General features: G+C 42.5%; 1 protein-coding gene across 2 annotated transcripts; it reads right to left on the bottom strand.

Annotated features, from left to right (window-relative positions):
- Nucleotides 1-555: 555 nt before the first annotated feature.
- On the bottom strand, nucleotides 556-21,010 carry gas6 (growth arrest-specific 6). 2 transcript variants are annotated; one of them, XM_053615429.1, is made up of 16 exons: nucleotides 20,734-21,010; nucleotides 20,366-20,526; nucleotides 16,208-16,232; nucleotides 16,033-16,089; nucleotides 14,692-14,814; nucleotides 10,588-10,707; nucleotides 9,980-10,105; nucleotides 9,318-9,439; nucleotides 8,989-9,107; nucleotides 7,223-7,412; nucleotides 6,316-6,480; nucleotides 2,598-2,766; nucleotides 2,287-2,429; nucleotides 1,487-1,694; nucleotides 1,211-1,372; nucleotides 556-1,061 (listed from the first exon to the last, which is right to left on the bottom strand). In XM_053615429.1, exons 1-15 carry the CDS (start codon nucleotides 20,804-20,806, stop codon nucleotides 1,221-1,223), a joined length of 1,953 nt encoding a protein of 650 aa, XP_053471404.1. In that variant the 5' UTR covers nucleotides 20,807-21,010; the 3' UTR covers nucleotides 556-1,061; nucleotides 1,211-1,220. The 2 variants fall into 2 exon arrangements, with proteins under 2 accessions (XP_053471404.1, XP_053471403.1); XM_053615428.1 differs by having other exon boundaries at nucleotides 556-1,372.
- Nucleotides 21,011-21,579: the final 569 nt, after the last annotated feature.

Below are 21,579 nucleotides of genomic sequence, written 5' to 3'. Positions count from 1 at the left end.
CTTAGATTTTATCTCTATTACGAGATATACACAAAAACAGAAGATATCAGGACGGGGCAAATACTTTTTCACAGCACCATAACTTTGTTCAAAGGTATTCAGGTGAGTCTCACTGTCCCTAGTAGTTATAGCTGTTAAGACCTGGTTACATATTCTTGTACAAGAGCAGTTACTCAATAACACCCCCAAATTAAAGCTGAAGATGAAGTACTCTGACGAGTTCTCACATTTACTATGTTCTGCAAAATATGAACAATTAGCATTAGGCCTACAAAATTTTATTTCTTTGAGAAGTCCATTTGCGAGACTGCAGGAAATAAATCGAAGGATAAGTTTGACCCAGTATTACCATCTTGCACTACAGAATATCCAGACCAAAGAATGATTTGCTGCTCTATGCACGATAGAGCACAGTCTTATTACAACCACCTTTATTTTTGTGTTAACAGCACTCAGCCTCCAGTCAGACAGAGGAGACTGAAGATTTCCTCAGTACTAAGTGCACCAAGGACTAACATAAGAGAATTACAAAAACAAAACACACCAAAAAAATCAAATACAATACAGTTGATTAAAAAAAACAAATACTTAAACATATAAGGAATGACAAAACAATTATAAAACAATTCTGACTTTGAGCACCTACTCAGCCTTTGGTGACATATGAAGGCCTTTTATCCTAGAAATAAAGGTAGCAGAATATCCGTCTTTTGTTTAAAAAGCATTGTACAGTCACGTATTTACATATACACTATGGTACAGCTCTCTCTCTCTCTCTCTCTCTCAGTAGCTTGTGTTGTGGCGCAGTGCTTTTTCAGATGTCTAATATAAGTGTACACCTCCCATTTCTCAACGAGTAGAATATAAATTATACAAGTTACAGTGCCTGTGATTGTGTATTCATTATGTACTATTGGAGGCATGAGTATGCAATGAATCTGTCAGAATAAAACTCAGGATTGAAATGTAAGTGTGTGTTTTACCTGGAGGAGTGTATGGGGTGTTTTTTTTTGTTGCACAATGTAGATGATTTGGCTCGGTAAGGCCGTTATCAGCCAGTCCTAAAGAGACAAATTAAGTTTACTCTTGAACTAAAATTCAATTTTACTCAAACGTTCTCTTTTTTTTAAAGGCATTTGGTTGCAGGGCTAAGCTTAAGCTAGGGCCGAGCGATGTTGCCCTGGCAGGTTCTCCGATTGGTCCAGCTAACCTTTTGTTTTTCACTGGTGAGGCCCCACTAGAGGGCAGGCGTGAGAGCGGACATCGTTGTGCTTGTGTTGGGCCTCATCCATGTCTAACGGACGGCCGTTGACTCGAACGTCCATGCAGCCCGTGTAGAAAGCAGACACCGGCGTAGACACCAGAGAAACATCTGCAGAAGGGAGTCAGAGTGAGTTCTCGGTACAGTTCATGCGAATCTACTTAACAGGGTGACTGTATTGCAAAAGTGTACCACTGACCCCCAGATTTCTTTGTATTTTCTCACCTGGAATGCCTCCAATAAATGTGCTATACGAGTACGAGAGGTCCAGAGGTTCCAAACCCTCCACGGATTCAGTGAGGCCCAGCTTCCCATCCACCTCCAGCGTGGTGCTGTTTCCTGCCACAGTCACGTTCACGGTGTGCGTCTTCCAGTCACACAGGTGGACTGCAGCACTGGCCACGATAACGTTGCCGAAGGACACTACTATATACTGTTAAGGAATACACAAAGAAACCTAAATGCTTCGTTTGAAACTGCATTCATCTGGTTGGTGATGTTAGGCTAGAATACACCCTGCTGCATCAACTGTACTCTGGATTTACCTTAAGACCCAGGTACAGGATGAAAATAACTCCCATCTTTCTGACTCAACCTGATCTTGTAGCTGTCCTGGTAGTCAACTTTGGAAACATCAGACCTTCATAACACATTCATAAGCACTGCTGCAATACTTACAAAGCTTTACGACAAAATCAGTAAAGCAACATTAGACGCTTTATGTAGAATGACGTGAAAAAAAGGAGTAAAATTCTTAAAGTAAGCATTAAGCAGAAACTGTTCAAGCACTTCAGTGTCATGCTACATAAGTAAAGTCACCTTTTGATATACACAAATCCTCCAGCATTCCTTTCTGAAAGATTTATAAAATGCTTAGAAATGTGTTATGAATGCCCAATGGTGATGAATTCGAATAAAGCATTACAAAACTTCAAATGCTCATGGATGACATTAACCGTTAGCAGACTGTATATACACTAGGTGTAGAACTGTTTGACTAAATAAGTGTCGCTAAACGTACTGACCTCTGCCCACTGCTTCGTTCCAGAATGGTAGTCGGAAAAGGAGATGGAAAGAGGCACAGTATCCTGTCGAACGAGTGCAAACAGAACTCCCACTGTCGAGGCAGGCCGTATGGTCAGCTGCACACTGAGCACCTGCGTATCACCTGTGTGAGATAACGAGTTCAACGACAGGTGTCTCCCACTTCCTTACCTCACAAGCACAAATGTGCGTCTATTAGAATCAACTAATAATAACTAACACAAACGTGCCTGTATGCAAGATAATTAATATACTTAACGTGAATGTAAAAATCTGCAAACACTGAACACACCATGGCTGTGATTGAAGTAGGCGAACCCATGGCCTGGGAAAAAGGAGCTGTGATCCTCAGTGGAGTAGCACTGCATGCGTTCGTTATGTCGAATGGTCTCCTGGATGGACGCGTCTTCATCGGTCAACCAGTGCCACTCTTTCATACAACCGTCTAGACGTGGGTTCAACTGAAGTACAACAAACACACATACACCGAGCCAATGTCATGAAGGGACGAGCTAAATTAACCCGTCATGTGTGGCCAGCCAAATGTTTGGTTTTAGAACCACAAGAGGAGCCGTGTTACATGCATGACCGTGTTCATTTCTACCGGAATGGTATTTTCCCCAAACAAATAGGTTTTGGTACAAAAAATGGTAATGTAATGCTCTGAAATGTCCTCTCATCCAATTAATCAAATAGGACTGTGGGAAAATATATAATGGCACAGCTTCTTGGAAAAAATACCAAAAAAAAACAAAACACAAAACCAAAAACCCAACAACATTGCATTAATCCCCACTGGTGGTGCCCTTTACACAGTGTCCTGTGAAAAAATTTATAATTGAAATCATATGGCCTTTGGAGCCGTGATCCTCATGCAGTAATCAATTTCCGTAAACAGAGCACCGTATCAATGGTTTGGCAAAGCATTCAAACAACTGCTCAGTGAGCTGTGCCTATTCATCCAGTATGGTGTTAATTTATATGAACACACCAGTGTACTCAGAAACCTATCCTCATTTGAACTCTGATGGCAACTCAAACTGCAAATTAAGACATTTTGTGAGTCATTGACAGCATCCAGGCCACCACTCCACATGACTTTTCCCCTGCCCACTGATGAGACGAAGCTGCCTCCTGGTGGAGCAAAAAAAAAAAAGCATCTACCCTTTATTCTGCAGTTTGAAATCCTTTTACATACTGCTTTTCCAATAGGACTTGCAAAAAGTGAAGAAACAGAGAGGGTGCTTTTGATGATGCCTATGACTGTTGTAAACCAAACACTGCTGAGCTTGCAGTAAGTGGAATTCACAGGGGCATGGAGCATCAGTGGCAATGGGCTGAAAAACGAGTTAGGCCAAGCGTGCACCTGTTCCTTGCTAACATTGAATGTGTCTGAATTTCTTTTTTTTAATGTCTTAAGTTTAAGGGGATTGGAAACAGGGTCAGGGAATAGGCTTTTATTTATTTTTTTTAAACAAATTCTGCTGACAGTCTAATGACAACTGGGTGTAACCTATACAATTATAGTACAAGATAAGATGTACCTTTATTGATCCCCGGTGGGGGGAATTCAGTTCACACAGCAGCACAGTAGGAGGAGTAACGAAGAAAAGAATTCTATAAATACATACACAATAGAAATAATAGACGCAATAGAAATAATAGATTGGTGTGTATGTACATATGCTGGAGTTCTGTATGTATACACACATGCAATATCTGTGGAATGGCAATTAACTGTTGAGTGCATGTTTGTGAGACTCAGTGGAGTAGGAGGTACTGGGTATTGTGGCATTGTAGAGTCTGATGGCATGAAAGAGCCCTCCAGACCTTTTGAGGCACGTGGCTGGATGAATCTGTGGCTGAACGAGCCTCCTGAGCCTAGCATACAGAGGATGAGAAGATTGTCCATGATAGCTTTCAGCTTCCTTCTCATCCTCGTCTTAGTCACTATCCCCACACTGGGTCCAGTTCATCCCCACCACAGGGCTGTCCTTCCTCACAAACTTGCTCAGTTTGTTAGCTCCACAAGTCCCAATGCCACCTCCCCAGCACACCACAGCAAAGAAGATAACACTGGCCACCACAGACTGGTAAAACATCCATAGAAGCCTAGTGCACAGATTAAAGGACACGAGCCTCCTCAGAAAGAACACCCTTCTCTGCCCTTTCCTGTAGAGGGCCTCAGTGTTGTCTAACCAGTCCAGTTTGTTGTTGAGTTCCACCCCTAGGAAGTCCACCATCTCCACTCCCTCTCCCCTTCTGGTGACCGGGGTGGGGGGCCTCTTGCTACGCTGAAAGTCCACCACCAGCTCCTTGGTTTTCCCGATGTTGAGCTGAAAGTCACATTGTCGTCATATCATCCTATGAAGCTTTTGATAAGGTCTCTGTACTCCTCATCATCTGTGATACAACCAACAATGGAGGGGTCATCCGAGAACTTCTACATGTGTCACGTTCCCGAATCGAAGCAGAAGTCTGAGGTGTAGAGGGTGAACAAGAACAGAAACAGTACAGTTTCCTGCGGTGCACCAGTGTTGCTGCTCATCACAACTCACAAGCTGCCTTGCAGCCTGACATACATCAGTGATCCAGGCCACAAGGTCCTGGTCCACCTGCATCACAGAGAGCTTTTCAGCCATGTGGAGTGGCTGGACCATGTTAAAAGCACTTAAGAAGCCAAAGAACATGACCCTCACAGTGCTTTGTGGCCTCTCCAGGTGTGTGTAAGCTCTGTGAAGCAGGTCGATGATGGCATCCTCCACATATGGGGAGGGGGTGGTAGTGATGCTGTCCTCCTGGGTGTGGGAGGTGTAGAGGTATATGATAAATGCTCCGGCTCAGATTGACTTACTAAAGTGCTTTGCTGTCGAAGGCACTGCACTTAATGTACTGTACTTGTATGTCAGTGCTGATATACGACGTACAGTACACTATAACACAGCTTTGTTTTTGCATGTGCAGTGTTCATATGTGCTTATCAAAAAGATTATAGAAAGCAAGAGACTCTGTTGTTTAGGCAGCCAAGGGAAGTTCATTCTACCACGAAGACCATTCATGAAGATCAGCTTGTAGCGGGTTGCAGTAGTCATGTTCCAACACGAGAGAGCTCCGAGCATGCAACTGAGTGGACAACCTGAAGCAAAACTGTTGATTTGTCCTAAACCTGTCAGACCAAGTATGAAGTACAATGAAGTTTCATGTATCCAACACCACACAAGTGTCATGCATTTGCAGGCACAGTGGACCAGGGAGTTCTCAAAGGAAATGACGAGATCAGTCTTACTAGTTTTAGCTTTAGAAAGTAAAGGAAAAGTATGAGTCACGCGTCATCAGCATAACTGTGGTAGGAGAATGATACTTTGACAAGAGAATGGGTATAGAAGGGAGAAAAAGTAGACCAAGAACTGAGCCTTGAAACAGGAAACAGGTAGGAATGTTTCCAGTGAGAGAGGAAAAAATTAGTCAGGTCATGGTACACTATATGGCCACTAAGTTAGAAGTGCACAACTGTAAAGGATGTCTTTGTACGCTGTTGCACACAAAGGCTCATACTGCTGTTCCCAGTACCAGAACCTAATCTTTTAAACAAGCATATCTTTCATCCTTTTGCATCATGTCTTCCGATGTTTTTCGTATTTATTGAGCTGTTCACTGGAGGGTTGTCAGTGACTGCCATTCCATATATTAATATCTAGATTATAAGATGCGACCTGCTTGCTGGCAGGTTTGCACGCCAAGAAAGTGAAACAAGCCACCTTGAAACTGTAATAACATCTGATTGAACTGTTAAGGCAAATCACTCAGGCAGAAGGATGTGCTGAAGGGGAAAGTGTATTACTGAAGTTAGCAGATGGGTTGAGCCTTTGTGCCTTTTTCAAAGTTGTCTGAAAATAATTTCATGTAAATCATAATAGCACATCCATGTGAAATATGTCCACTGAGAAATAGCAAAACCAAAACAGAACGAACAGATTAAGAGAAGAATAACTGCCTAACTTCACCCTTACCTTATTAAGCAGTCCATCCTCTTTGAAGGGAACTCCTCCCACAGTTAGGTTGAGCTCATGTATGCCTTTCTTCAGAGTAAAAAGATCTCCGTTCACTGCAATCTTCATCACTGCCTCCCTGTCAATCTTTATCACAAGGCTTCGGCCCTGTTCTTCGACTGAGATCTGGCAGCCAGTTGGAGAGAGTCAAATTTGAGCAACATTAAGCATCTAAGTGTTTTGAGCACAAAGTACAAAGTGCAGAATGGTTGATGTAAATCATAGTATAGCCACGTCCTATTGATGATATACACTTCCCATAGGATTAAAACGTACTGAAGGAAAACATGGCTAGTATTGAGGTTTGCATATATCCCATAAAAGACGTTTCCTTATTAGAGGTCGACCGAGTGATGGGTCTTGCTGATTAATTGGCACAGATGACCGAATGCTGGAACTATCGGCTATTGTCAAAAATCCACATCGATAGTTTTCCCCGGTTGCATCTGTTATGAGAGCGGTCTCTAGAGGCGAAATAACTGACTAATCACTGACTAATTTTGTTGTGTTATTTGAAGTGTTTTTGATTAATTTTGGATGTCTTAATTTTTATTTGGAGTGTTACTTTTTGGTTCAGTTTGGATAGATATCTTTTATATACTTTAATATGTATTTAATTTTTTAAAAAGTACAGTAAATTTTCTTGGTATAGTCAGTGCTAATAAAATTCAGCAATACTTTACTTTGAGTGTTATGTTCTCATTCAGTATCAATTTTAAAAACTACAGATTGATTAATCGGTTTTCGGCAGGTACTGCCCTACTCAGTTATCGGTATCGGAAAAATCCACTATCGGTCGGCCTATAAACATTAATATACCTCATGGCTTACTCAGAAAAGACCGACAGAGCCCTCAGTGTTTGCTCACCTTGTGCCACTGCCCATCATTAACCAAAGGGCCGCTGCTGGTCACCCGGCTCACAGCTCCGTATTTCAGCTGCAGCTCCAGTTTCCCATTGTGGATTGCCAGTACGATCCAGGAGCTGTTTAAGTGACCACCAGCGAAGAAGATAACTCCTTCAGAGTCATATGTCCTCAGGTCAAACTCTGCTGTGAAGCTGGGTGGGAACAGCGAGTGAATACTAAATAAGTAGGCAAACTAGTGTAATAACAGATCAAAAGGAAAAAGTATTTCTTCTGTTTGTGTATCTCTCATATGAAATTGTTTCAGAAATCAAAACAAAATCGAAGATAAAAACAAAGGTAACCTGAGTAAACACAAAATACAATTTTTAAATGATAATGTTATTTATTGAAGCAAAAAAGTTATCCAATACCAACTGGTGCTGTGTGAAAATGTATTTGCCCCTGTAGTTACTAATTCCCCAAATCTATGAAGCTGCATTCACAATGGGGTTCAGCTGGACTAGACACAACCAGGCCTGATTACTGCAAACCCTGTTCAATCACATCAACACTTAAACAGAACTTTTACAACAGCATGAAGTTGGGTAAAAGGTCTTACTCAGTAACACACAGTGCCAAAGTTGAAAGAAATTCCAGAAATGATGATGATGAAGGTGATTGCTGTGATTGATTGTAAACCTTTCCAGACTGATGTATTTCAAAGTGTCTGGGACTCCAAAGATCCACAGAGAGAGTCTTTATCTCCAAATGGAAAAAACTCAGCACAGTAGTGAACCCTCCCAGAAGTGGCCGACCTTCCAAAATTCCTCCAAGAGCACAGCAACGACTCATCCAGCAAGTCCCAAAAGAGCCAAGAACAACATCGAAGGATCTACAGGCCTCTCGTACATCAATAAAGGTCACTGTTCATGACTCCACTATCAGAAAGACACTGGGCAAAAATGGCATCCATGGAAGAGTGGTGCGGTGAAAACCACTGCTGACCCAGAAGAACATTAAGACTCATCTGAATTTTATCAAAACACACCTGGATGATCCTCAAACCTTTTGGGAGAATGTTCTGTGGACTGATGAGTTGAAAGTGAACTGTTTGGAAGACAGGAGTCCCGTTACATCTGCCGTAAACCAAACACAGAATTCCACAAAAACAACATCATAGCTACGGTCAAGCATGGTGGTGGAAGTGTGATGGTGTGGGGATGCCTTGCTGCTTCAGGGCCTCAGCAACTTGCAATAATTGAGGGAAACATGAATTCTGCTCTCTACCAGAGAATCCTAAAGGAGAACGTCTGGTCTTCAACTGGATTGTGCAGCAAGACAACGATCCAAAGCATAGGAGTAAGTCCGAGTCCTAGAAGTAAGTGAAAGACTGATCTCCGGTTATTGAAAGCGTTTGGTTGCAGTTATTGCTGCTACCAAATTTTAAGTAAGTTTAAGGGCAACTAATTTTTCACATGGGTGATAGGTGTTGGACAACTTTTTTTGTGTCAATAAAATAAAAAAATAATAAAAACAGTATTGTGTGTTTACTCAGGTTGCCTTTGTTTTATGTTTTATGCATTTTGTTTTGAAACATACACAAAAAAAGAAGAAATACTTTTTCACAGCAGTGTATTGTTCTGGCTACATTGTTAGTTTGTGACCTGGTTATTAAAGTGCCAAAGGCTGACATCCCAACTTTAATCAAACAATGTCTTAATCTCACAAGATGATCATTATAAATCTGCTAACACAGTATAAAAAAAAAGGTTATCTGTGCCAGCTCACCCAGTCTGAACTAGGCGTCTGAAGCGTAGCTTGACCACAGGAACTCCACTGAACATGCGGCCCAGGTACAGAGAGCGAGCGTTTCTATTCATGTTCAATTCCAGACAAGGCTCGATATGCTAAAGGGTGCACATGTAAAAGAGTAAGCATACAGAGCAGTCAAGTGAGAGAGTACATGTATTCAATTATGCAGATGTCAATCACTCAACAGTCATGGCGTTATATTTTTCTTAATGGATCCTGTAGTCATTATTATGTAGGTATTACTTCATATACGAGTAAAACCTGCACAGCAGTCAAAGAAATTGTGAATCAAACCTATTCATTACCTCACAGCTACTCAGGTCATGCCCGAGCTTCCTGGCCTGTCTTCCGTCACAGTAGCAACGGAAACTCCCGGGCGTGTTGACACACTGCTCCTCACACACAGGTGACTCACATTCATCCACGTCTACCAAACAGGAAGCAAACAGAGTAAGTCACTTCTCTCCAGACAGCAACAACAAGTTGGCAGTATGTGTGTACAAGTGAAACAAAAATGTCTGCTGTCTGAAATATTCACTTTGATGGCCTGGCTTTCCGTTATATATAATAAGCTAAAAGCAAAAAATGCAGTGTGAACATTATAAGAACATTAAGATCAGTACACATTATCAGGGTACATGCATCATGACCATGTTTGGTTTACAAGAGTGTTGAAATGATGAATAAGACATTCAGTCATAATACGTTCTTCTAGACCGGTGCCAGCAAAAATAACCTGGATTCTAATCACTTGTTATTACAGCGTGTTTCCTGGAAGATGGTGCCCTCGTGGGTTAGTTTGGCATGTCATAACATGTGATATCTGATGCTCATGCGTGTCAGTAACTGCCAGGGTCTGTAGAGACTTCGTTTACATCATCTATGGATTTTCTCTGATAGGGATGTAACGTTTTTAAATGTATCTTTACACAGAATGCATGAATACGCCAACAGAAATCTGACGCACCCTCGCAGGTCTTGGTCTCATTATTATAGACGTAGCCAACGTCACAGAGGCACTCGTAGGACCCTATCAGGTTCCTGCACTGCGCAGTGCCACACACACCAGGAACGCCTGTGCACTCGTCCACGTCTGGAACGGAAGGAGGAGAAAATGATCTATAATTTACATTCACCATCAGATATACAAGTATAAGTAAGGTCGTGTTTATTCACGTAACATAGGAGCATTTACGCAAGAAATTTGTTATTCGTGAATAAACTCGTGAATAGGTATCATATTCATGCTTCTAGCTGTGCGTAGATTTACGCATGAGAAGACTAACTAATGTAAACCTTGATTGATCGGCTTCAAATCATATCATTTGTGAGGAGTTACCGCACATTTATACGCCGTCAAGTTTAAATCGCTTGTATATTTCAGTCACACGTACAAATTTAATGAAACGTTTGTGAACCCCAGTCAAACTTATTTAAAAAAAAACAATCAAAAACCTGTTAATGTGCAACTGCTGTTAGATCAAATTAATCAGCGCCTTCTGATCAATCAGAATCCAGAAGTTATACATTTAAAAAAAAATAAAAAAAATCTCACACTCACGAAATCTGACTTACCCTGACAGCGGTGGTGGCCGGACAGCCTGTAACCATGGTGACAGGAACAGTGGTAACTTCCCACCGAATTACTGCACTCGTGATCACAGTTCCCATTATCTTTACTGCATTCATTTACATCTGCCAATCAGAGGAGGAGACAATGAACCAAAATGAGTCGATGACAAAAACACTGGCGGGACCATGGACCAACTGAATGGGCTGGACTAAAACAACTCAAACGACACAGTAGCTCAGTATTGAGGTGCAAAACATCTCACATTTTCCTCTCACAAACTGCAGAAAGTAACTTCCTAGGGTGATTTTAATGCCACTGTAAGACGTAAATGACTGCAGCAGTGACGGGCTTTTCCACAGCTGAGCTCCAGCTAGTTTTTCCCCCTCCTGTTTTCATCTACTTGTCATTCCACACTGGTAGGTGAATGACTCATAGTGGATATGTGCACTGCAGGTAATCTGTTCACTCTCTTCTTTTCTACAGCTGACTCAGAGCTGCTGTGTGAGACTATGAATATGTTTGCATGTGCAAAATAACCTGATAGTTAACAAAATTACCTAGTAGCTTTACATGCATAAGTGATTTAATAATGAGGGGAAAACCCAGTGCTACACAAGAAGAATCCAGCCAATAACCGGATGCATTTCAGAATAAATGACTAATGCACTGGTATAACTGTGTCATTGGGGATGCCTCCACCGGCAACAAGTCTAGTCCTTCTTGTTACTAATTTGTATGCCTCAAATACCCTTAATATATACACTATGGCCAAACATTTGTGGACACCATCACCATGACCATCACACCCATATAAGTGTCTTCCCTTCACTGGAAATAAGAGGGCCAAACCTGTTCCAGCATGACAATGCCCCTGTGCAGTGAGCTGAGAAGGTGAGCTCCATGAAGACACGGTTTGCCAAGATTGGAGTGGAAGAACTCAAGTGGCCCACACAGAGCCCTCACTTTTGTGAGCAACTGGAATGCTGACTGCACCTCAGTCCTCTTCGCCCCACATAAGTGTCTGAGCTCACTAATGCTCTTTGTGGCTGAATGGACAGAAATCCCCACAGCTACGCTCCAAAATCTAGTGGAAAGCCTTCCTAGAAAGTGGAGGCTGTTATGGGGTGAATTCAACTCCATAGTAATTACCATGACTTTGGAAAGGGATGTTCAATGAGCACATTGGTGTGATGGTCAGATAACCACACACTTTTAACCATACAGTGTACTTCAGACAGGAAGGAGGGTACTGAAGAAAGACTACGTGACTAATTGACATCCACTCAACAAGTGTGAGTAACTAAGTGGTTGGCCAGAGTTGCAGATCATCTCAGAAAAGTGTGTCGTGACCAGATACAGTTCCCTACACTAATATTGGCACCCTTGATAAATATGAGCAAAGAAGGCTGTGAAAAACTGTCTTTATTGTTCTTTTGGTCTTTTGTTTAAAATAAATTCACAAAAATACTCTGCTCTCATGGATATCAAACAATTGCAAACACAACACGGGTTTATAAAAAAAATCTTTGTTAAATATAGGTGTGCAACAATTATTGGCATCCCTATGAATTCATATGAGAAAAATATATTTGAAGTACATTCCCATTGATATTTTACATTTATTTTAGTACACCTGGGTGACCAGAAACAGGAAATTGCTCAACCATGACTTCCTGTTTCACAGGGGTATAAATATGAGGTAACACACAGGCCAAATTCCCTTAGTTCATAAAAATGGGTATTAACAAGGAATATAGCTGTGATGTGCGGCAAGAGGTTGTTGAGCTTCACAAAATGGGAAGTGTCTATAAGAAAATAACACAAGCATTGAAAACGCCCATTTCCACCATCAGGGCAATAATTAAGACGTTCCAGTCAACTGGAAATGTTATGAATCGACCTGGAATTGGACGTGTGTCTATATCGTCTCAACACACACTGAAGAGGACGGTTCGAGTGGATAAAAAATCTCCAAGGATCACAGCTGGAGAACTGCAGAAGTTAGATGTGTCTTGGGGTCAGAAAGTCTCCAAAACTACAATCTGAAGTCACCGACATCACCACAAGCTGTTTGGAAGGGTTTCAAGAAAAAAGCCTCTACTCTCATCCAAAAACAAACTCGAGCGTCTTCAGGTTACCAGACACTACTGGAACTTCAAATGGGATCGGGTTCTATGGTCAGATGAAACCGAAATAGAGCTTTTTGGTAATAAACACCAGAGGTGGTTTTGTCACACACAGAGAGGTAGCCATATGGAAAAGTACCTCATGCCCACGGTTAAATATGGTGGTGACTCTTTAATGTTTTGGGGCTGTTCTTCTGCCAGAGGACCTGGACATTTTGTTAGGATACATGGCATCATGGACTCAAATATCAACAGATATTAAATGAAAACCTGACTGTCTCTGCCAGAAAGCTTAAAATGGGCCGTGGTTGGATCTTACAGCAGGACAATGATCCAAATTACACATCAAAATCAACACGAAAATGGTTTACTGACCACAAAATCAAGCTCCTGTCATGACCATCCCAGTCCCCTGATTTAAAACCCATAGAAACCCTGTGGGGTGAACTGAAGGAGAGTCCCCCAGTGTGGACCTCAAAATTTGAAGGATCTGGAGAGATTCTGTATGGAGGAATGGTCTCAGAAACCCTTGCCATGTATTCTCCAACCTCATCAGGCATTATAGGAGAAGACTCAGAGCTGTTATCTTGGTAAAGGGAGGTAGCACAAAGTATCGACTAAAATATTGACTAGTGTGTGCCAATAACTGTTGCACACCTACCAATAATTGTTGCCACAGGCTGATTGCCTCCATGCCACGCCGCATTGATGCAGTAATTCATGCAAAAGGATTAAATCCTGACCAGAAGTATCAGTGCATAAATTAACATACTTTTCAGAAGGTCGACATTTCTGTATTATAAATTCTTTATTCTAATATTTGGAGATACTGGATTTTTGATTTCCACGAGCTGTAAGCCGTAATCATCGAGATTTAAACAAAAAAAGGCTTGAAATATTTCACTTCATGTGTAATGAATCTATAATATATGAAAGTTCCACTTTTTGCATTAAATTACAGAAAGAAATTAACAAGATATTCAAATTTTTTGAGATGCACATGTATATTTAAAAAGATATATATTTTTTATAAACCTGTTGTGTTTGCAATCGTTTGATATTCATTTGATATTCTTGAGAGCAGAATATTTTTGTGAATTTTTTTTTAAACAAAAGATCAAAAGTTTAAAGAATAAAGACAATTTTCATATTTACAAAGGGTGCCAATATTAGTGGAAGGCACTGTATGTATGTATGTATGTATATATATCTTGACATATTATCCAGCCCTATATCACAATATTCCACTGCAGAGCCGAATGGTTCATCGAAATCAAACAGCATACAAGAGCTGCATATTTATTACATACAGAGCACACAGGAACTCTGGGTTATTGTTATCAGTGTAGTTTGGTACGTCCTAGTCCTGATTTAACGGCACAACAGATTGAACAACATGGAACAGGAACCTTTCACAGAACAGTGCAGCCATGATGAGCTTTCTGACACACAGTGTTACTGTTTCACTAAGAACTATTTTAAGTCTCAGCTGAAGGCATACATTTTTCATGACCTACATACATGACCTTTCCTTCTGCTTATTTCATTCTTACCCTTTGATTTTTTTACAAATAGTATGCAGCATGCTCGAGTGTGAGAAAGGCACCATTCAAATGAGCACATACATTTTTTTTTTTCATTATTACAGCTTGAACTTCAAAGATCATGGTCACTCTGACGACTTGCGCACAAGGAGAAGGGGCAAGTGGGACTTGTAGGGAGCCTGGAGACTCATCTTAGAGGACTAGAGGAAATATGCTCAGTCATGCCAAGTCAGAGAGGCAGAAGAGGACAGAGCAGGCCCCCTCCCAATCCACCTGCATCTAATAATAGACAATTCTCTAAAGGGATTCGACATATTAAAAAATGGACATGAGAAATAAAATTAGCGATGTCCTTCAGTAAAATGTCCGGTGGCAGGTGTCATTTCATGCTGAACGCTGCTGTATGTACTTACAATTGATGACTGAGGAGTCTTACCATTCTCACACTTGAGGCCAGTCCACCCTGTGAAGCAGTGGCACTGGAATTCGCCCTTTTTGTCCTCACAGCGTACTGTCCCTATGTGATGACAAGGATTGGGGGAGCACTGGTCTGGAATGTCTGAGAGGCGAACAAAACAGAGAGAGAGAGAGAGAGAGAGAGAGAGAGAGAGAGAGAGAGAGAGAGAGAGAGAGAATGTTGGATTGGTTATTCAGTGTCAAATCACAAATCTGGGTCTAAAATTCTCACAAGTTATTTAATCACCAAACAGGAGCATACAGTTCTTAGCACAATGTGTTCTTCACAGCTTAGTTTATGAAAGGCTTCATATCATCTTTCAGTTTCCTTTCACACAAAGTTGTAGTCTCTGATCTGACTGCTGACACTGCAAAGTCTCACTACTCTCCATGCTCTCCAAGTCCAGACATGTCTGGGCAGAGCTGAGAAAGAGCGCAAGAGAGAAAGTTAAAGTTATAGAGAGAGAGGGGAAAGGGGGAGAGGGGGAGAGGGAGAGGAGAGACAGAGAGGATAGAGAGTGAGTGAGGAGAGAGAGAAAGAATGACAGAGAGGAGAAAGATAGAGAAGAGAGAGGAGAGAGAGAGAGAGAGAGGAGAGAGATGGAGAAGAGAGAGAGAAAGAGAGGACAGAGGAGAGAGAGAATGGAGAGAGAGAGAGGAGAGAAAGAGAGGAGAGAAAGAGGACAGAGCAAGAGGAGAGGTAGAGAGAAAGAGAGGACAGAGCGAGAGGACAGAGAAAGAGAGAGAAAGAGAGAGAGGGGGAGAGATAGAGGGGGAGAGAGAGAGAGAGAGAGAGAGAGAGAGAGAGAGAGAGAGAGAGAGAGAGAGAAGAGAGCGAGCACACTGCAGAGTCACAGCATCACAGTTACTGACTCAGGGCTCCTGGATCGACCAATAGGAGCAGAGGATTGTAAGCTGGCACATTGCTGCCTCTGATTCAGCGGAAGCTCGTGGTGAAGGACGAGCCTCCAGAGTGCATCAGTGCTACCAGCTCACGTCACGTCACGTCACATGCTTGCATACGCGCACACAACCCAAAAGCAACATCAGGGCATCGAGTTACCCACAATTACCTACCAAACACACACACACACACACACACACACACACGACTACTAATACTACAGAGCTGCAGAACGGACATTCGCTCTACATGCGTTACCTGCTCCTTCAAAACTACTGCAATGCAGTGCTCTAGCAACAGACAGCAGACAGTAGGAAGAAAAAGGGCGCTGCATTCCTATTAAACTATTTATAAATACGAGCAAGAAAGAAGAGAGCGAGTGAGACGAACAAACTGAGACAATCAGGAGTCACTCACTGTGGACGCAGGTGACCAGGTCTTCCTTCTTCTTGTCTGCAAATTTATCCAGGCATCCTGAAGACACAGGAGAATGATAGTTATGTTTTATCACCTTCCAACAGAAACGTCATTAAACTGTATATTGTGCATGAATGTCTCTTGTTTGAGGTTTGTTTAAGATTTCAGAACTTACCCAAATACTTGGGGTAGAAATAGTCCTGAAAAAGAGTAGCAGGAGATCAGACACCATGAAAACAGACTCTCGGTTTACACACACACACACACACACACACACACACACACACACACACACACACACATATATATGTATATGGAGTCTTATAAATGTACCCAGTCTGTGATCTGATGAAATCCCATGATCAGAACTGACATGGTAAGGGGAAACGTTACATTAATGATTTACAAAAGATTAGGGAGTGGTATATTTTGACAAGTTTGGCTTGTGCTAAATAAATAACTCTGAATAACATGATGCAAGTCTTCACAGAGTTAGATACTGAAACCTCTTGTGATGACCTGTGACAGAATGACAACTAGTTATTCAGGATAGCAGGAAGACAAAGACGTTTCCAAACTCCATATCCACAGCATGGTGAAGGACAGCAAATAGGAGTTCTTATAAAGGCATATTTAAAATCGTTTAAACAAAATATACCTAGATTGTTTGAAACTGTTCATAAAGTCATGTTTGGGGTACTATAAATGCAATCCGGTCTATATTTCCCGTTAGAGAAACTATTGTAAGTATGTATTATTGTATGGTGTAACTCCCACACTCTGAACAACACTGGAACAGGAAGACGTGATGCAATTAATCCGCTCTGAACTCGTGTTTAATCTCGCTGTCCTGTCGCAACATGTTGGGACGGAGTATCTTTTCATTTGTTTGTGTGAGGAACCAGACCTGCAACAGTGTGTAAAATGTGTCTCTGGGAACTGATCAAACCACACAACCTGCACACACTGCAGAGGTATGGGGTGTGGCCAAACTGAACAACTGTCTTCCATGGGAGGACTCTTCTGAGGTATTTCCCAGTGGACTCCACAAGACCTCTGAAGGTATGCGGTGGTATCTGGCACCAAGACTTTAGCAGCAGATCCTTTAAGTCCTGCAAGTTGCGAGGTGGGTCCTCTACGGATCGGACTTGTTTGTCCAGCACATCCCACAGACACTTGATCGGATCGAGTTCTGAGGAATTTGGAGGCCGAGTCAACACCTTGAACTCTTTGTCATGTTCCTCAAATCCATTCCTGAACAGTTTTTGCAGTGTGTCAGGGAGCATTATCCTGCTGAACGAGGCCACTGACATTAGGGAATATCAATGCCATGAAGAGGTGTACTTGATCTGCAGCAATGTTTAGGTAGATGATACGTGCCAAAGTAACATCCACATGAATACCAGGACCCAAAGTTTCCCAGCAGAACATTGCTCAGAGCATCACACTTCCTTCACCGGCTTGCCTTCTTCCCATGTCTTCTCCAAGTAAATGACGCACACGCACCCGGCCATCGACATGATGTAAAAGAACACGTGATTCATCAGACCAGGCCACCTTCTTCCATTGCTCCATGGCCCAGTTCTGATGCTCGCATGCCCATTATAGGTGCGTTCTCTGGTGAACGGAGGTCAGCATGGGCACTCGGACCAGTCTGCAGTAAGCTGTGATGCACTGCGTGTTCTCACACCTTTCTATCATAGCCAGTATTAACTTTTTCAGCAATCTGTGCTACAGTAGCTCTTCTGTGGGATCGGACCAGACGGGCTAGCCTTCACTCTCCATGGACATGAATGAGCCTTGAGTGCCCATGACCCTGTCGCCGGTTCACGGGTTGTCCTTCCTTGGACCACTTTTGGTGAGTACGAACCAATGCAACACCCCACAAAACCTGCCATTTTGGAGATGCTCTCACCCAGTCGTCTAGCTATCACAATTCAACCCTTATCAAAGTCACTCAAATCCTTACGCTTACCCCTTTTTCCTGCCTCCAACACATCGTCTTCGAGAACTAACTGGTCACTTTCTTCCTAATTATATACATCTCCCACCCCTTGACAGGTGCCACTGTAATGAGATAATCAATGGTACTCACTTCACCCGTCAGTGGTTTTGAAGTTGTGGCTGATCAGTGTACATACAGGTGCATCTCAAAAAAGTTCCACTTTTTGAAGTAAATTATGGAGAAAAAAAAAATCCAGGATATTATAATTTTTTTGAGATGCACCTGTACATACAGTATAATATATATACACACACCCCAACATATATTTCAAATATCAACTGTTTTATAACCTACAGATTCAGAAGCATCATGTTTGTACAGCTGATTAAAGACCAAAAATTCCTGTTTCTCATGAACAGTACTTACAAGCCAGTTACACAGCATGCATGTCAGTTTTCTCAGGTTCAACATTTGATATGTTTTCTCTGTCTTAATGTTCAATTAAAGATGGGGTTTAAGAGATTTGCAAACCATTGCATTCTGTTTTTATTGACATTTTACAGAGCGTCCCAACTTTTTTTGGAAACGAGGGTTGTACATGCATTGCTGTGACTCGATCTATCTATTTCTTTGTCTTTCCATGTACTGCAGTCAGAGATCAGTTCAATCGAGTTCAATCAATCTGACACCATTGTCCACAGATCTGCTCTCCGCACAGAGCGAGTGTGTGTACAAGGCAATAACGATAGATGAGGAAGTGTGCTTCATTCAGCAGCTGCAGGTTACCGAGTAACGGATTCAACTGTACAGCTGCTGCAGTCTGAAAGCTGCAGAGTCAGAGCTCTGCTGAGTCAGATACAGATTCCACAACTACACCCAGAATAATACACTGATCTCTCCACCATGAGCGATGAGCACACAGGGCATTTAATCCTTGCACACATACACAACGGTTCACAGCATTAAGGTTGACCACCACCCTATTTAACCAATCTACCTAATAAGGTGGATTTCATAACATTTCATTTCTAATCCCTCGTGTATAACTCACACTCAATTGCCTGGGCACCTTTATTCTCCCCTCAAAAAAAAAAAAGCTCCAACAACTATACCCAGTCTAATAGCACTAAGCATCACACAGGATGAAAGCAGGTATAGTATTGTTCACGTGCCGTCGGGAAGAGTACATCAGACACGAGGAAGCCCAGAAGGAACAGAGCAGAGATGAAGACATTCCTGTATTACACACCTATCACATCGTTGATTGGCTCAGAGCGAGCACAGAATAGTGGTGATGGAGAATCATTTACACAATCAAATACTTCCACACTTTCTTGATGCAAGAGGCCATTTATAACTTGTAAAGGCATGAAATGTGCATTTACATAAATCACACGTGCTAGGACTAGTAAGTCTGTAAGGACGTTTTTTTTTTTTAGGGGTTCGCATCCCGGCTCCGCCCTTCGTGCGCGGCGTTTGCATGTTGTCCCCGTGCTTCAGGGGTTTCCTCGGGTTTCCCGCTCCAAAGACATGCTGATTTGCATTTCCAAAATTGTCTGTAGTGTGTGAATGTGTGTGAGATTGTGCCCTGCAGTGGGCTGGACCCCCATCCAGGGTGCTCCCTCGAGTTCCCTGGGATAGGCTCCAGGCTCCCTACAATCCTGTGTAGGATCAGCAGTACAGAAAATGGATGGATGGACTCCCTATACAGTCAGAATACTGAGCCTATGTTAGGTGCATAGGGAAATGTGGAGGACCAGAAAATATTAAGGACTTTGTTGTGATGAGGCTCGAGACATGCTCTGTGTCTGAAATCGCTCCTCATTCCAGCCTTCTTCATTTGGTAACCTCACCTATTGCTCTGCAGACTTATGGAAAGTTGATGCATACAGCTAGATGTGTCCCTCTGCTACAAATCAAATCTCCTATGGTTCAACAGCATGTCAAGGCTGTCATATCAAGTAGGTTCCAATCAGGAAATTTTAAGTGTCGACTCTGATTCAGTTGTACAATCGATTCCACAAAATAAGACAGTACAGATAAAGTTATCTTGTGAAATAAACAGTGGAATATGAACTCGAATGCGCTATACATCTCCTACTTTTATTATAATCGTTTTGTTAAACCTGCTTCATCCGTGCGCGTTTAAAAACGATATGGAATCGATTCGACTCGTTTTTGGAATCGACTCGTTTTGAGGATCGAGTCCGAATCCTACGAAGAAGCTACACGGCTAGCAGATCCACAGTGGTTTATCACGACGCTTTAACTCATACAGCTCTAAACTGTGCTAGGTCATCAACGCCCAAGGACGAGAAATATACAATGCTGTTATTATTATTATTATTATTTATTGTTGTTATTCATTAAAAAGAAAAACCGTTGTACCGTTTCTGGGTCGTTTTCAAACACTTCTCTCGCCTCCTCTTTGGTGCACCTCTCCTCCACACACTCCCTCTCCAAATGCCCTTGTTTGGTTTCCTCAAAAACCTGGTTGGCTCTCCGGTGTCTCCTTAAAAACTGGCTAGCTTCCTCAGGCGACAAGGACACTGTGAAACAGAGGAAACACCGAGCATTAAACACCGAGCAGAGTCGTAACTAAGACCGTGAGAGTGAACAGTCTGTAAGCTGAGAGGTGAAGTTAGCTGAGCTGTGTGTCCTTCACAACGCTTAACGTTAGCACCAGGCTGCAGGTTACATGAACACCGACACCAACCCCGGCTCGGAGTCGTGTAATGCCGCGGTTGTTTACTTACACTCGGAGGAGCTGGCGACCAACAGCAGGATTAACATGGAGCCCGACAGAAGCTCTCCAGGGGTCAGAGGCATGGCTCAGGCTCTGCGTCAAGCTCGGGAAGCTTCTGTGTGTGTGTGTGTGTGTGTTACAGCAAACCGAGGAGCGACCGGACGCTCAAAGTGTTCACTCTACATTCAGCTAAGCCAAAATACCAACTCAACAGCAGTCCCTATCAGCCAAACCTCCCCACTCTCTCCTGCATACACACACATACACACAGTCAGTCTCTCTCTCTCTCGCTCGTTCGCTCGCGCATGTGAGGACTGCATTCTGATTGGTTGAAAGTTTGCTGCACGCGCAGGGAGGTCCTATCCTCAATGCAGATTTTTTCCCTTCTCATCTCATCCATGTAGCTCAGGATCTCTGTTCACCTCGGATACACACCGCATTACACCAGGACACCAGTGTGTGTTGGGATTAGTATGCTAAGCAGTAGGCGCTTTATTGTATATTTTATTTATATATATATACATCCATCCATCTTCTATACTGCTTATCCTTCCTTCAGGGTTACGGGGAACCTGGAGCCTATCCCAGGGAGCATCGGGTACAAGGTGGGGTACACCCTGGACAGGGTGCCAATCCATCACAGGGCACAATCACATACACATTCACACACCCATTCATACACTACGGACACTTTGGAGATGCCAATCAGCCTACCATGCATGTCTTTGGACTGGGGGAGGAAACCGGAGTACCCGGAGGAAACCCCGCAGCACGGGGAGAACATGCAAACTCCACACACACAGGGCAGCGGCAGGAATCGAACCCCCGACCCACTAAGCCACCACTAATCCACCAT

This window comes from Ictalurus furcatus, chromosome 26, assembly GCF_023375685.1.
Source record: "Ictalurus furcatus strain D&B chromosome 26, Billie_1.0, whole genome shotgun sequence".
Classification (NCBI taxonomy): Eukaryota; Metazoa; Chordata; class Actinopteri; order Siluriformes; family Ictaluridae; genus Ictalurus; species Ictalurus furcatus.
The sequence above is the reverse complement of the archived record's forward strand: the minus strand, read 5'-3'. Positions and strand labels throughout refer to the sequence as shown.

Coding starts and splice junctions, on each gene's coding strand:
- gas6 (XM_053615428.1), bottom strand. CDS start 20,806: ATGCCTCTGACCCCTGGAGAGCTTCTGTCGGGCTCCATGTTAATCCTG. Junction 9,108..9,317: donor ATGACCTGAGTAGCTGTGAG/GTAATGAATAGG, acceptor TGCACCCTTTAG/CATATCGAGCCTTGTCTGGA. Junction 2,767..6,315: donor AGGATGGACTGCTTAATAAG/GTAAGGGTGAAG, acceptor GTTGTACTTCAG/TTGAACCCACGTCTAGACGG.